The sequence below is a fragment of the Oncorhynchus nerka genome, linkage group LG18, assembly GCF_034236695.1.
Source record: "Oncorhynchus nerka isolate Pitt River linkage group LG18, Oner_Uvic_2.0, whole genome shotgun sequence".
NCBI lineage: Eukaryota > Metazoa > Chordata > Actinopteri > Salmoniformes > Salmonidae > Oncorhynchus > Oncorhynchus nerka.
This window is the reverse complement of record NC_088413.1, coordinates 20,056,261-20,072,889: the sequence shown is the minus strand read 5'-3', so window position 1 is coordinate 20,072,889 and position 16,629 is coordinate 20,056,261. Positions and strand designations below refer to the sequence as shown.

At 42.3% G+C, this 16,629-nt stretch overlaps 1 protein-coding gene and 1 long non-coding RNA gene across 3 annotated transcripts; one reads left to right on the top strand and one right to left on the bottom strand.

Annotated features, from left to right (window-relative positions):
- The first annotated feature begins 1,681 nt into the window (after positions 1-1,681).
- Positions 1,682-6,762, top strand: LOC135561801 (CD209 antigen-like protein D). 2 transcript variants are annotated; one of them, XM_065003667.1, is made up of 6 exons: positions 1,682-3,647; positions 3,857-3,955; positions 4,066-4,305; positions 4,439-4,584; positions 5,329-5,429; positions 5,980-6,762. In XM_065003667.1, exons 1-6 carry the CDS (start codon positions 3,494-3,496, stop codon positions 6,125-6,127), a joined length of 888 nt encoding a protein of 295 aa, XP_064859739.1. In that variant the 5' UTR covers positions 1,682-3,493; the 3' UTR covers positions 6,128-6,762. The 2 variants fall into 2 exon arrangements, with proteins under 2 accessions (XP_064859739.1, XP_064859740.1); XM_065003668.1 differs by lacking the exon at positions 3,857-3,955 and having other exon boundaries at positions 1,685-3,647.
- A 2,310-nt stretch (positions 6,763-9,072) lies between these two features.
- Positions 9,073-16,572, bottom strand: LOC115116960 (uncharacterized). The gene is made up of 4 exons (XR_010459658.1): positions 16,250-16,572; positions 13,927-14,055; positions 13,674-13,804; positions 9,073-9,935 (listed from the first exon to the last, which is right to left on the bottom strand). It is a non-coding gene; the product is annotated as an uncharacterized LOC115116960 (long non-coding RNA).
- Positions 16,573-16,629: the final 57 nt, after the last annotated feature.

The following is a 16,629-nucleotide window of genomic DNA, read 5'->3' as shown; positions in this document are numbered from 1 at the left end:
TACCAGTTAATAGAGTGAGAGAGACCATTTACTGAGGAAGGGAGACCACCTTTCAGCAGGACAATAAGCTAAAACACAGTTTGACCAAGACAACACTGAATGTTCCTGAGTGGCCTTGTTACAGTTTTGACTTAAATTGGCTTGATAATCTATGGAAAGACTTGAAAATGTCTGTTTAGCAATGATCAACAATCAACTTGACAGAGCTTGAATTTAAAAATAAATCTTAAAAAATGGGCAAATATTGCACAATGTATGTGTAGAAAGCTCTTAGAGACTTACCCAGGAAGACTCACAGCTGTAATCGCCGCCAAAGTTGCTTCTACAAAGTATTGACTCAGTGGTATGAACACTTATTTTTTTATTTTGCATTTCATTTTCAATACATTTACATTACATTTAAGTCATTTAGCAGACGCTCTTATCCAGAGCGACTTACAAATTGGTGCATTCACCTTATGACATCCAGTGGAACAGTAGTGCATCTAAATCTTTAAGGGGGGTGAGAGGGATTACTTTATCCTATCCTAGGTATTCCTTAAAGAGGTGGGGTTTCAGGTGTCTCCGGAAGGTGGTGATTGACTCCGCTGTCCTGGCGTCGTGAGGGAGTTTGTTCCACCATTGGGGGGCCAGAGCAGCGAACAGTTTTGACTGGGCTGAGCGGGAACTGTACTTCCTCAGTGGTAGGGAGGCGAGCAGGCCAGAGGTGGATGAACGCAGTGCCCTTGTTTGGGTGTAGGGCCTGATCAGAGCCTGGAGGTACTGAGGTGCCGTTCCCCTCACAGCTCCGTAGGCAAGCACCATGGTCTTGTAGCGGATGCGAGCTTCAACTGGAAGCCAGTGGAGAGAGCGGAGGAGCGGGGTGACGTGAGAGAACTTGGGAAGGTTGAACACCAGACGGGCTGCGGCGTTCTGGATGAGTTGTAGGGGTTTAATGGCACAGGCAGGGAGCCCAGCCAACAGCGAGTTGCAGTAATCCAGACGGGAGATGACGAGTGCCTGGATTAGGACCTGCGCCGCTTCCTGTGTGAGGCAGGGTCGTACTCTGCGGATGTTGTAGAGCATGAACCTACAGGAACGGGCCACCGCCTTGATGTTAGTTGAGAACGACAGGGTGTTGTCCAGGATCACGCCAAGGTTCTTAGCGCTCTGGGAGGAGGACACAATGGAGTTGTCAACCGTGATGGCGAGATCATGGAACGGGCAGTCCTTCCCCGGGAGGAAGAGCAGCTCCGTCTTGCCGAGGTTCAGCTTGAGGTGGTGATCCGTCATCCACACTGATATGTCTGCCAGACATGCAGAGATGCGATTCGCCACCTGATCATCAGAAGGGGAAAGGAGAAGATTAATTGTGTGTCGTCTGCATAGCAATGATAGGAGAGACCATGTGAGGTTATGACAGAGCCAAGTGACTTGGTGTATAGCGAGAATAGGAGAGGGCCTAGAACAGAGCCTGGGGACACCAGTGGTGAGAGCACGTGGTGTGGAGACGGATTCTCGCCACGCCACCTGGTAGGAGCGACCTGTCAGGTAGGACGCAATCCAAGCGTGGGCCGCGCCGGAGATGCCCAACTCGGAGAGGGTGGAGAGGAGGATCTGATGGTTCACAGTATCGAAGGCAGCCGATAGGTCTAGAAGGATGAGAGCAGAGGAGAGAGAGTTAGCTTTAGCAGTGCGGAGCGCCTCCGTGATACAGAGAAGAGCAGTCTCAGTTGAATGACTAGTCTTGAAACCTGACTGATTTGGATCAAGAAGGTCATTCTGAGAGAGATAGCGGGAGAAATACATGTGCAAACATTTTTAAAAGATGTTTTCAATTTGTTATGATGGGGTATTGTGTGTAGATGGGTGAGACAAATAATCCATTTAATCCATTTTTCATTCAGACTGTAACAAAACAAAATGTGGAATAAGTCGAGGGGTGTGAATATTTCCTGAAAGCACTGTACTTATCAAGCATGTTTCCACAGTGTCTGACTCGCTGGTTCTCTGTGTTGTTAACCATCTAGGTACAGGTATCTATCCAAATGCAATAATCTGGGTCCTGCTGGAGAGGAGGACTATGCTGAGAGAACACAGAAACATGCGAGGAGAATCTTCACTGGATTTGTGAGAAAGTGGTTGAACATCACCATGACAACATACTGTGACACATACAGCAGCCTAGTGCACACAACCTCCTCCTCCTGTCTCTCTCTCGCTCCAATTTCATCATTTAACAGAGCGACTTACAGTAATGAGCAGTGGCGTAAAGTACTTAAGAAAAAATACTTTAGAGTAATTTTTTTGGGGGGGGTATCTGTCCTTTACTATTTATATTTTTGACAACTTTTACTTCACTTCAATGCTTTTTACTATATACATTTTCCCTGACAACTTGCACATTCATCTTCTGCACATCTATCACTCCAGTGTTAATGCTAAATTGTAAATATTTCGCCACTCTGGACTCTTTATTGCCTTTACCTCCCTAATCTTACTACATTTACACATACTGTATGTATTTCTATTGTGTTATTGACTGTACGTTTGTTTATCCCACATGCAACTCTGTGTTGTTTGTGTCGGACTGCTTTGCTTTATCTTGGCCAGGTTGCAGTTGTAAATGAGAACTTGCCCTCAACTCCCCTACCTGGTTAAATAAAGGTGGAGAAAAAACTAAAGTACTCATTACATTTTGAATACTTGGCAAAACAGGAAAAATTGTGAAACACGTGGTCATCCTAACTGCATATATTCTGGCAGATTTCCAGTACATTAGACACAACATGTGGCCAGCAGCATACCACCCTGCTCGGGTGGTACCACTGCTGGTTTGCTTCTGAAGCTAAGCAGGGTTGGTCCTGGTCAGTACCTGGATGGGAGACCAGATGCTGCTGGAAGTGGTGTTGGAGGGCCAGTAGGAGGCACTCTTTCCTCTGGTCTAAAAAAAGAAATGCCCCAGGGCGGCCCTGTGTAGGGTGCCGTCTTTCGGATGGGACTTTAAACGGGTGTCCTGACTCTCTGATGTCATTAAAGATCCCATGGCACTTATCGTAAGAGTAGGGGTGTTAATCCCGGTGTCCTGGCTAAATTCCCAATCTGGCCCTCGAACCGTCACCCAGTTAACAATTGGCTCATTCATCCCCCTCCTCTCCCCTGTAACTATTCCCCAGGTCGTTGCTGTAAATGAGAAAGTGTTCTCAGTCAACTTACCTGGTAAAGTAACGCATAAAAAAAGGACATTAGACAACATGAGGTCAGTACATTACACACAACATGAACAGGAGAAGAAAATGTCCTTACCTTAACCACAATGTTACTATTTCATCACCTTCCTCTTTTGACATTTCCCTTTTATTCTGTGGATGAAGTCATAAACAGTTAGTCAAAGACTCAGAGCAGAGACAGGTACAGTAAAGAAACAGACACAGGGGCAACTATATTACCAGAATCTGTATATAGACAGAAAACACAGTAAGTTGTTGGAGAGGTCATCTATGCTTAGCCAGATATGAACAAGGTCACGTTTGACAGAGGTGAGATGGAGGAGAGGATTGTGGATATCTACGTCAGTGCAGACACCCTGAGAGACGGTGAGACCAGCACCAAGAGAGAAGAGACAGAGGACACTGCTCCTAATAATGGACCAGGAGACCAGCACTCAGGTGACACACACATACACACACACACACACACACACACACACACACACACACACACACACACACACACACACACACACACACACACACACACACACACACACACACACACAGACACAGACACAGACGCAGACGCACACGCACACGCACACACACACACACACACACACACACGCTCACAAAACATAAAATAATATGGAATGTTTCCACAGAGCCTGATAGCTCAGGGAAGAGACCCTTCCTAGTTGCTGCAGTGTTTCTGGGGCTGCTGTGTGTTCTACTGGCTGGGATCATAGGCCTGTCTGTCTACTGTGAGTTTGTGTCCAAGTTCATTGCTTATCACCCAGTTATATAGAGGTGCTGGTTACTAAGCCTATTTAAATTATGTTTTACCTAGTAACTATGTGTTTATACTTTGTAGATAACAGAGTCATCAAAGATTCTGAGGATAAAAGGAACATCTTGTCACAGAGTTGTTCCCTTTATAAGACTAACACAACTGCAGAGAGAGACCAGCTACAGACCAAATACAACAACCTGACTGAAGAGAGAGACCAGTTACAGACCAGATACAACAACCTGACTGATGAGAGAGACCAGCTACAGACCAGATACAACAACCTGACTGAAGAGAGAGACAGGCTTCAGAATTTGCTTTGTGGTCAGTGAGCTGGTTTTCATACCTTTATTTATTATAAAGTACATTTTTCATTGAGATCCAGTGACTCATGGAAAATAAAATGTGATGTTTATTGTATTGTATCACATTGTATCAGTGTTGTGTCATCAAACAGAAAGAACATGTTGTTCATACGGATGGAAGAAGTTTGAATGCAGTTGTTACTTCATCTCTACTGAGAAGAAAACCTGGGAGAAGAGCAGACAGGACTGTCTGGAGAGAGGAACATACCTGGTGATCATAAACAGCAAAGAGGAACAGGTGAGAGGAGAGCACGAAAGAGAAGGTTGAGGGGGGAGGGGGGATATAGGTCTGTCGGGGGTAGATATGGTCAAACAATGAGCTTCAAAAGTATTGGGACTTTGACAAATGTTTTTTTGGTGGGGCTTTGTGCTCCAGCACTTTGGATTTGGAAATATGCAATGTCTATGAGGCAGACTGACAGCTTTAAGTTCATGGGATAACTTTCTCACTCATCATTATTGACAATTCATTCAGCACTATCCGTAGTCATGGTAGCTTCCACATTTATGTGGAAGTGTTTATAAAACATAATATATACTTATTTACATGTAACGTTACTCCAAATCGACACAATACATTATGAACCATTCATTTCTATTGGGCACAAAATAATCTGAAACACAAAAAAAACTAAAAGCAAATTCATCCAACATGTTTGTAGAGTCATAAGCTAGATGTAGTCATTGCGTGCTAGGAATATGGGACCAAATACTACTTTAATACACATATAAGTGAATTTGTCGTAATACTTTTGGTCCCCTACAATGGGGGACGATGTACAAACAGTAAACGGTTCACTCGATATGGATGAAAAAACCCGAAACTGAAAGCTGACGGTCCGGTCCGCACTTTAACCATTACGGTATAATTTCATTTCCGAAGTGCTGAAGTACAGAGCCAAAACAACAAAAAATATGTCAGTGTCCCAAAACGTTTGGAGCTTACTCAACGCAGTGTATATTGTATCTTTCTCAACCATAGGAGTTTCTCTTCAACTTCAAGAAGAGAGTCTGGATTGGTCTGACTGACAGAGAGACAGAGGAGACCTGGAAATGGGTGGATGGAACACCACTGACCACAGAGTAAGAGATGTTATGTCACGACAATGGGCTTTCTAGCCAGCGCCACTCCATTTCTCATATGTCCATTTGTTTTGTCTTGGTCCATACACACCTGTTTTTCATTCCATAATCACACTGCATGTATTTAGTTCTCTGTTCTCCTCCATGTCTTTGTGTGTAATTGTTTATTGTTATGTGGATATTGTCAGGTGCCATACTTGTGTTATCCTCTGGTTTTTTGGCACGTTTATGTTTTAATGTGCTGTTATTTTTGGACCGGAATTAAAGTGTGCCTGTTTACTACACTCTGATCTCCTGCACCTGACTTCGCCTCACACCTGGTTTTCATACACCCCTAACATGAAAACTATTCTCGCAATAATGCTCCAATGAAAATGTTTCTATACAGGTTATTATCGTTGATTGTAGCAGTCAACAAAGATATCTTTAGTTATGTATATTATAATGTACATTATTTAGGATTGTAATGTTCTAACTGTGATATCTCACGGTTTTTAACCCTGTAGGTACTGGTATTAACTGTGATATCTGACTGTTTTTAACCCTGTAGGTACTGGTATGTCCCACAGCCTGATAATGCAGGTTCTACTGGGGAGGAGGACTGTGCTGAGATACGTGAAGATCAGAGTCCTCTAAAGGCATGGAATGACTTGTCATGTGACAGCGAACTGAACTGGATTTGTGAGAAAGTGGTTTAACTTCACCATACTGTAACACATTCATTCTCTCTCTCACTCACTCTCATTCTCACTCTTTCTCTCTCTCTCTCTCTCTCACTCTTTCTCTCTCTCACTCTTTATTTCTCTCTCTCACACACTCACTTCCATTCTCTAGTGCATATCTTCCTGGTATGATCGTGTCCTGTCCATCGTCACAAATAGCAAGTGCCAGGCTGCACACACTGGACAGCTCTCATAGAGAGATAGTGGTAGACTATGGAGATATGTGTCCACTGTTTATATCAATGAAGATGTTAGAGGAATACAGTGTGTTTTAGAGGACCAGTTTCACAATAGAGCCCATCTATTTTAATGAATTTACTATAAATGTGAACTACTTTTACTTATGCTTCACTATAATCTTAAAGAAAATAGTGTACTTTTATACCATATATTTTCCATGACACCCAGAAGTGCTCATTACATTTTGAATGCTTAGCAGGACAGGAACATTGTCAAATTCACACACTTATCAACAGAACATCCCTGGTCATCCATACTGCCTCTGATCTGGTGGACTCACTAAACTCACATGCTTCGTTTGTAAATTATGTCTGAGTGTTGGAGTCAGCCCCTGGCTATCCTTGAATAAAAATAAAACAATTCAAATCGTGCCATCTGGTTTGCTTAATTTAGGAATTTTAAGTGATTTATACTTTTACTTTTACCTTTGATACTTGTATCTTTAAAACCTAATATTTTTTAAAACTTTTACTCAAGTAGTATTTTACTGGGGGACATTCACTTTTTCTTGAGTCATTTTCTATAAAGGTCTCTTTACTTTTACTCAAGTATGGCATTTGGGTACTTTTTCCACCACTGCTTCTTAGGATAAATGATCAACTCATCTGCAAAGAGAGACGAGCTACAGACCAGCTACAACACCCTCACTAAAGAGAGAGACCATCTACAGACCAGTTACAACACATTGACAACAGAGAAAGACCAGCTACAGACCAGTTACAACACCCAGACTAAAGAGAAAGACCAACTACAGACCAGTAGCTGCTCTCCCGCCCCTGCTGGAGGATATGAGCCCTAGGACCATGCCTCAGGACTACCTGGCCCGATGACACCTGGTTGTCCCCAGTCCACCTGATCGTGCTGCTGCTCCACTTTGATATGTTCTGCCTGCGACTTATGGAACACTGACCTGTTCACAGGACTTGCTACCTTGTCCAGGACCTGCTGTTTTTAGAAAAATATGGCCTTTAATGGCCATGTACACTTATAATCTCCACCCAGCACAGACAGTTTCTAGGGAGTTTTTCCTAGCCAACGTGCTTCTACATCTGCATTGCTTGCTGTTTGGGGTTTTAGGCTGGGTTTTTATTTAGCACTTTGTGACATCTATCAGGGATGAAGGTAAGACCCAGATGCAGGGCACATTGAATTAACAAAGGTTTAATAATCCAACACGGGCAGGCAATAGACAGGTCAAGGCAGGCAGGGGTCAGTAAACCAGAGGTGGGGCAACGGTACCGGACGGCAGGCAGGCTCAGGGTCTGGGTAGGTAGAGGTCAACAATCCAGAGGGTGGCAAAGGTACAGGTTGGCAGGCAGGCTCAGTGTCAGGGGCAGGCAGAATGGTCAGGAAGGTGGGCTCGGAGTCAGGACAGGTAAAGGTCAAAACCAGGAGGGCGAGAAAAAGGGAGACAAAAAAAGCAGGAGATGAGACACAAAACTGCTGGTTGACTTGACAAACAGGACTAACTGGCAGCAGACAAACAGAAAACACAGCTATAAATACACAGGGGATAAGGGGAAGACGGGCGACACCTGGAGGGGGGTAGATACAATCACAAAGACAGGTGAAACAGATCAGGGTGTGATTTATAAATACATTTGATTGATTGATGATTACAGACTAGCTACGATGCCCTGACTGAAGAGAGAAACCAGCAACAGCGAGACCAAGACAGGGTTCAGGAGATGTTTGCTATGTTTGGTAAGTGGTGGATATAAATACGGGCGGCCTGGACATTAGGCAGGTTTAGGCAGCCTCATAGAGAGGCAGATTGACGAAGGCAGCATTTTTCTAGCTAAATTGCACAAGACGCACCCTTCTAGCCTTTAGGTGGCCTTATGTGAGATTTGGTTGCCCATGGGCTGTGTGTACAACCTACAGTAAACAGCCTGGTCCATGGAGCACTGGGCTTTGGGTACAACCTACAGTGGTTCTTCCTTTAAAAGTTGCGAGCTTGTATCGCAGAATTAAGAGGTACCCAGCATCACGGCTTCATTGCTCCAGACTACCACAAGGGGGAGTTAGAGCGCTCATTATGCATTTGGGTCCCAAGGTTTTTATATGACCAATCATATCGAGTGGTTCCAATGATGTTGACGTGAGCCACCCTTGCCTTGTGGCGTTCTTCAACAAAGATGGCTGACAAAACATTACGGTGGATCCAGATGTAGGTTGTTATAGCGTCACAACGAGTCAGGCAAAACATTTACAATTGAGAGGAAAATGTTAGTTCATGTAGAGACAAACGTTTGTGCATATTATTTTGTCATAACGTTAATTCACGAAAATCGCTCTTTAGCAAGTTATCTGTCTAGCTAACATTAGCCAGCTATCTAGTGTTAGGACAATTAATTTATCATTTGTGTTGATTAATGTTTGAGGGACTCCTGAGATTACCAGCAAACCAGGCTGCCGTCTTGTGAAGCAGTGAATGTAAATAATCTAGCTAGCTAAAGCATTTACTGCTAATTGAATGTACAGTAAACTTGCCTTGCAATGCCGCTGAAGTAACAAAGCTAACTAACTATTTACTTGCTTATTGTGTAGTGGAGGATAAACATAACTGTATGCCTATGGATGTGTAGCTAGCTACAGTATGTAGCCGATCTGTGTATGAACCCTAAAATGTTAGGTTCTGAACTAATATTCATACCAATCTATGAACCTCAGCTATCATAGTTGTTGTATCAACTTCAAATCTGAATGGCATTAATGAAGCCTATGGATTGAGTAGATTATAATAACTTTATTGTGCCAAGGATGCAAGTACTACATACACATGTAGTGTAGTTATTAGCACGCATTAGATCCCCACATTGTAGCCTGTACGTTGAATATATTCACTGATCATGTACTCTTCCTTGACAAATAAAGGTGTGGTTCAGGTATGAATCTCTGAGACATTCATTTTCAGTCATATCAAACTCCATTCTTTGAATGATGCTGTGTCTGCATGTATGTATTACAATTATACACTTCAACAGTGTTGACCACTCCTGCTCCTGGGACATCAATGATTATACATTGTAACTATGCAATAGATTAGAAACATGATTGATTTGTAATTCATATATACAGAAGAAGAAAAACTATGCATATCTAACTCCCTTCATCTTTATTAATCTGAGGACACAGGATAGTATTTCAGTGAGATACTTCATTTCAACCAGTGGAGAATGTGAAACACTTTATTTAAAGAAGTTCATTATCCAGGTGTTATAAATGCATTATAATTATGATAATTGTAATATTATAAATACAAGTTCAATCTGTACTTCAATGCACATGTGGTGTGCATTATAAAACGAGGAAGAAAGACGAGGTGGGGAAAGTGGTGTAGAAGACAGAAAGGGAAAGAGGGAAGAACCTCGCAGGCAACATATGATTCATGAATTACAGTGCTACCCTAATATTGTCTCAGTTCATCACAATTGCAGTGTCTCCTAACCAGCCTTGGGCTCCCAGTCGGCCCGAAGGTTATCTTAAGAGCGGGTGAGGTGGCGATAACGGGACGGGCTTCCTCTCTCACATCAAAACATACCTGCAGATGAGAGAGCATGATTAAGCCCTGTTTGTTTTATTCTAACAAGGTCAGTCATCTTAAATCAGGAGGTGAAATGCAAAACTGACCTTTGATCATTAACTCTGGGACTACTCCATCTCTGTCTGTATTTCAATTAACCTTACTGAACCACCCATCCCGGATCCGGAATAATTGTCATCAGCAAAGCCGAATAGCATAGCGTAGCATAGCGCCACAGGTAAATAATATTACTAGAAAATATTAATATTCATGAAATCACAAGTGCAAAATTACAAAACACAGTTTAGCCTTTTGTTAATCCACCTGTCGTCTCAGATTTTGAAATGATGCTTTACAGCGAAAGCAATACAAGCGTTTGTGTAAGTTTATCGATCGCTCGACAAAACAATAAGTACACATAGCATCAGGTAACTTGGTCACGAAAATCAGAAAAGCAATCAAAATAATCGTTTACCTTTGATGATCTTCGGATGTTTTCACTCACGAGACTCCCAGTTAGACAACAAATGTTCCTTTTGTTCCATAAAGATATTTTTTATATCCATACCTCTGTTAGTTTGGTGCGTAATGCACAGCAATCTACCGGAACGAGCGGTCACGACAACGCAGACAAAAATTCCAAATTATATCCATGATGTCCACAGAAACATGTCAAACGTTTTTTATAATCCATCCTCAGGGTGTTTTTCAAATATCTATTCGATAATATATCAACCGGGACAGTTGGCTTTTCACTAGGACCGGGAGTAACAATGGCTGCCTTTCTCTTTTGCGCACAACTCACTCTGAGAGCCCCCACCTATCCACTTACGCAATGTGGTCGTTCACACTCATTCTTCAAAATAAAAGCCTGAAACTCTGTCTAACGGCTGTTGACACCTTAGGGAAGCCATAGAAAAAGGAGTTTGGTTGATATCCCTTTAAATGGGCAATAGGGATGCATAGGAACAGAGAGGTTTCAAAAACAGGGGCACTTCCTGATTGGATTTTCCTCAGGTTTTAGCCTGCAATATCAGTTCTGTTTAACTCACAGACAAAATTTTGACAGTTTTGGAAACTTCAAAATGTTTTCTATCTTAATCTGACAATTATATGCATATTCTAGTTTCAGGGGCTGAGAAATAGGCCGTTTCGAATGGGTACGTTTTTTAGCCAAAAACGAAAATACTGCCCCCTAGCATTAAGAAGTTTTTAATAATACTTCCTGTTGACCTCTCACCTATGATCATGCTGTGCTCTCTGCGTCAGCATGGGGGGGGGGGGGGGGGGGGGGGGACCAATGTAAATAGTCCGGTGGCCATTTGATTACTTGTTCAGCAATCTTATGGTTTGGGGGTAGAAGCTGTTATATGAAATAGAGTAAGGTTCTCAGATAGGAAGAGAGGAGATGGGAGGAGAGGAATATAGGAAAGACTAATAGAGATAGAGCCTACTCTGGAAAATGATTCTTCATTGTTTTTTATTAAAAACATGTCATGTGATTTGCCATAGGCTTATACTAAAAAAAAGAATGTGGGACCAAATGTTAACCTATACTTTTCACTTTAATAATGCAAATAATAATGTCACAGATTAATAAATGAAGTAACAATGTTCTGAGCAGACAGCAACCTCCAGGAAGAGACTCAACAGCAGTGTGTGAATGTGCGTGTTTGTGCCCTCTCAGTACTGTTCTGCACTCTGTGTGTGTCCAGGTCACACTGTTTTAAGTATCCAATCACATTTAATCAGGAAGTTGGTAGACCTTGTTAAGGTGTGAAGTCCTCCCACAAACCTATAACAGTGTATGTTCTCAGACTCAGCCTGTTAAGACAAAACAGCTCTTTAACAGCATATAGTCCCAATCCAGTGTATACTCTCTAGCTCCATAGAAAACAACAGTATATTTTAGGGGGTAATTAGCATGAACCTATACATGGAGATATCTTAGGAGATGTACATTAATGTGGACAGAAAGAACCGTCGACAGGATACTGTGAACTGGAGCATAAATAAACAACCTGAATCTCAGAACACTGTACCCTGTAGTCATAGAGACACACATGGAAGTGTAAACCAATAGTTATTATCCCTCCACTTGCCACACAAACTGTTTACCTTAAGATCATGAGGTTGGTTGATGTCGAATGCCCCAATCTCAAATATTTTAAATAATGATCTGTTACAAACAGATTATTAATATTTTAAAACAGAACACAACTTGTCTTCCAAACAATGGTGTCTTACTTCACAAGGGATAGGTTTTGAAACAGTCATTCAAATTATTTGCGTGTGGAAATTGATACATTAAATGCTACATACTACGTGTCCCAGTTTAAATGTTCTGAAATGTTGGAGGCTCCAAAGGTGTATTTGTCACGATCGTGTGTAGAATAAACGGATACAAAAACAAACGAAACGTGAAGTCATGGAGTGGTAACATGCAACTACACATAAACAAGATCCCACAAAGCACAATAGGGAAATGGCTGCCTAAATATGATCCCCAATCAGATACAACAATAGACAGCTGCCTCTGATTGGGAACCATACCAGGCCAACATAGAAATAAAAACTAGAGTACCCACCCTAGTCACACCCCGACCTAACCAACATAGAGAATAAAAGGCTCTCTATGGTCCCCCCCCCCCCCCAAAAGGTGCGGACTCCGGCCGCAAAACCTGACTCAATAGGGGAGGGTCCGGGTGGGCATCTAACGTTGGGGGCGGCTCCGGTGCGGGGCAAAGTACCCACTCCATTCGCGGATATGGAGCCGGGTAGAACGCCGTGCCCGGACTGGGCATCGGTGTAGAAGAGGGCCCCGGTCATGGAGCTGGGTCGTACGCCGCACCCGGACTAGGCACCGGTGCGTAAGAAGGCTCCGGCCATGGAGCTGAGTTGACCGCCGTGCCTGGACTGGGAACCAGCGCAGAGCAAAGCTCCTCCCATGGAGCGGCACCAGCGCAGAGGAAGGCTCCGGCCTTGGAGCTGGACTGGATGCCGTACCTGGACTGGGCATCGGCGGAGGGAAGGGCTCCTGCCCTGGAGCTGGAGGTTCCGGACTGTGAAACGTCACCGGAGGTTCCAGACTGTGAAACGTCGCCGGAAGCTCTGGACTGGGAACTATCGCCGGAAGCTCTGGACTGGGAAATGTTGCCGGAAGCTCTGGACTGTGTACTGTCGCCGGAAGCTCTGGACTGGGAACTGTCGCCAGAAGCTCTGGACTGGGAAACATCGCCGGAAGCTCTGGACTGGGAACTGTTGCCGGAAGCTCTGGACTGGGAACTGTCGCCGGAAGTGGCTTTTGTACTTAGCATTGCCACATGCATTCATCCTTTTCTCTATGAGAGGGTCATGCTTTGCTATTTCTTCTAAGATTGTCTAAAAATAACCGTTGTTGTGAGAGTCATCAGACTCTCGATGACCTCTCTGCACTATATTTTGAGTGGCAGTTAATAGGAGCACATCTGCAATTGTTAAAATGGAAGTACAGTTTCCCCCCCCACTTTCTTTTTCCGGTCCTCATTTTTGACATCTAACTTTGATGAGTTGCTGTCCAATAGCCCTTTTATGCTGATTCCAAGCATACATAGCATTGATATGATGCTCTGCCTTTGAATGGAGCTTAAACCCAGAATCTTTAAACAGAACCTATTTCCAGTTACAAAAACCTGACTGTGATGTGAAGGCAGATTCAGAAGTGTTAGGCAGAGAAAAACGCCTACAGGCAAAACAATAAGTTGAATCTTGACTTACAGATAATTCAAGCCATAAATTGTCCTTATACCAGGAACTGTTGAAAGCACTTTTCCTAGTACCATGCTGCATTCTGGGAAATGTTTTCAAACACGGCTGTATAGGACCCTCTTCTCTGGATCTTGAAATGTCTGAAATACACATTAAATAATGTGTCATATCTCTATGGAAATGTATAATTAAGGGATCCACAATATTAGATACTAACAGCTGCTAACTAAAATGTGTAGTTTAAAGTATAGGCCTAGCCAACCATTGGGTCCTTTTGGAACTGCATATCTGGTGCTTGATGCAGTAGGGAGGATCTCCATGACATCTCCTGGCAGCTCTGGCTCACTGTCTTGCTCAGAGCCAGAGGTCTTTATGTCATCCCTTGATACATCTATTACATTAAAATAACACAAGAACCATTAGTGTATAATCACAATAAAATGCCACAGCCATCAAAACAAGAACACACATTAATCAACAACCAACATTTTGAAGTGAGGCTTAATCTGACAAAATCATTATTACAAGCTGAAGCTAAACTTAAATTCTGAACTGGGCATGGGACTGACTGCCTGATAGATTCTCTGACCCGGTGGTGGTAGACTGGGTCTTTGTGAACCTGACCACACTGGCTCTGACTAGCCTCAGGTAGGGAGCTGCTCTGGGGTCCGGTGGTGATGCAATGGCTGGGGTCTGTTTGCACCTGATCTGCCTGTTTGTGCTTCTTTAAGAAGAAGTCTGATATCTCTCCCTTTCTTTTCATGTTTAATTGACCCTATGCAAAATAAGACTCTATGGTTACATCTAAGCATCCGATTACCCACATTTCAGTCCAATCTCAATCTTAATTACACATCCCCATTGTCATAACTGTACCTTAAAATCAACTACCAGCCTAAGTTACTAGTTAGATCATGGCTAGCCCTACTCTGCAGTAAGTAACTTATCTAGCTATAATTTCTTACAACTTTACGACAGCAAACAGGCTATCTGCAAATTGTGGTAATCTTTTGAGCAACGTCAACAGATTGATAATAACAATTGTTCATTTTGAATTCAAGTATGAAAATCTAACTGAGTTAAAGGATTTCAAATTGCAGAATGTTAACTTGCTGAACACTGACAGCTGTAGCCTACTGGTTACCCCACATTAGCTAAACATTCGTATACTGTAACTTACGACATATGGGTGTAGCACAGATGTAAAAATAATGTTAGGCTAAATTGGGAACCGATCTCTCTTATCTGATTAACTGTCTGTTATGGAGCCAAAGGTCTAACGTTAACTTACACAGCAACTCAACTTTCATAAAAGTTGTTCAAGAAACCTAAACCTGATGCTAAACCTTAAAACTGCTTTTGACAATCGCCAAAAGAGCTCATGAAGCTGTGGAAATATTATATTTTCTTCTTCTGTATGTTCTTCTTATTCTTATGTATCTCGCAACCCACGTCAACTTCTCTACGCTACGGATCCCTTTTACGGGATCATTTTCCTAAACAACCGCTGAATTGCAGGGCGCAAAATATTACTAAAAATATTTATAATCATGCAATCACAAATGAAATATACCAAAACACAGTTTATCTTGTTGTTAATCCACCTATAGTGTCAGATTTAGAAAATCTGCTTTACAGAGAAAGAAATCCAAGCTTTTGTGAGTGTATCAATCAATGCTAGACCAGCTAGCCCCAAATTAGCATGGTCACGAAAGACAGAAAAGAAATCAAATGAATCGCTTACCTTTGATAATCTTCGGATGTTTGCACTCACGAGACTCCCAGTTACACAACAAATGTTATTTTTGTTCGATAAATATTACTTGTATAACAAAAAAACGCCATTTGGGTTGCGCGTTATGTTCAGAAAACCAAAGCCTCGTTCCGTTCAACGAAAATTCCAAAAAGTATCCGTAATGGTCGTAGAAACATGTCAAATGTTTTTTAGAATCAATCCTCAGGTTGTTCTTAACAAACATAATCGATAATTATTTAACCGGACCGTATACCTATTCAATAAGAGAGAAAAAGAAAATGGAGAGCTCCCTCTCGTGCAGGAACTATTCAGAGGACTCCTGACTACTTTTGAAAAATCTCGCTCATTTTTCAAAATAAAAGCCTGAAACTATGTCTAAAGCCTGGTCACAGCCTGAGGAAGCCATTGGAAAATGAATCTGGTTGATACCCCTTTAAATGTAAGAATGACTGGCCAGGAAACACAGATAATTTAAAAAAGATCACTTCCGGGTTAGATTTTCTCAGGTTTTCGCCTGCAGAATCAGCTTTGTTATACTCACAGACAATATTTTGACAGTTTTGGAAACTTGAGTGTTTTCTATCCTAATCTGTAAATTATATGCATATTCTACGATCTGGATCTGAGAAATAGTCAATTTACCTTGGGAACGTTATTAAAAAATATATATCTGACCCCTAGCATCAAGAGGTTAATATTCTCGATTCCTCTTCTTCGATTTGACAAGAGGTGAAATTAGATGTCAATCAGCATCAAACTGCCTGTAGCGAATGACATTTTGTGGACACATACAAGAGACTTTTATGTTTTTTGTGTGTGTGTGTGTTACCTGTTTGCTGGTCTCCTGGTCCAGTATTAGGAGCAGATACCCCAGACACCCCTCTGGCTCCGCCCCTGTTACTGTAATAGATATTCATGATCATTTCCATCTCTTATAGATATTGTGTTTTATAGTGGTGTCAAAACAACAGTTAGTGTCAAAGTAACCTGTGGATAGACAGTAGATGTTAGGACAGTTAACCTGTGGATAGACAGTAGATGTTAGGACAGTTAACCTCTTCAACCTATGGGGGCACTATGTCATTATTGGATAAAAAGACGTGCCCGTTTTAAGCGCAATATTTTGTCACAAAAAGATGCTCGACTATGCATGGAATTGACAGCCTTGGAAAGACAAAACTCTGACGTTTCCAAAACAAGATGAAGTCT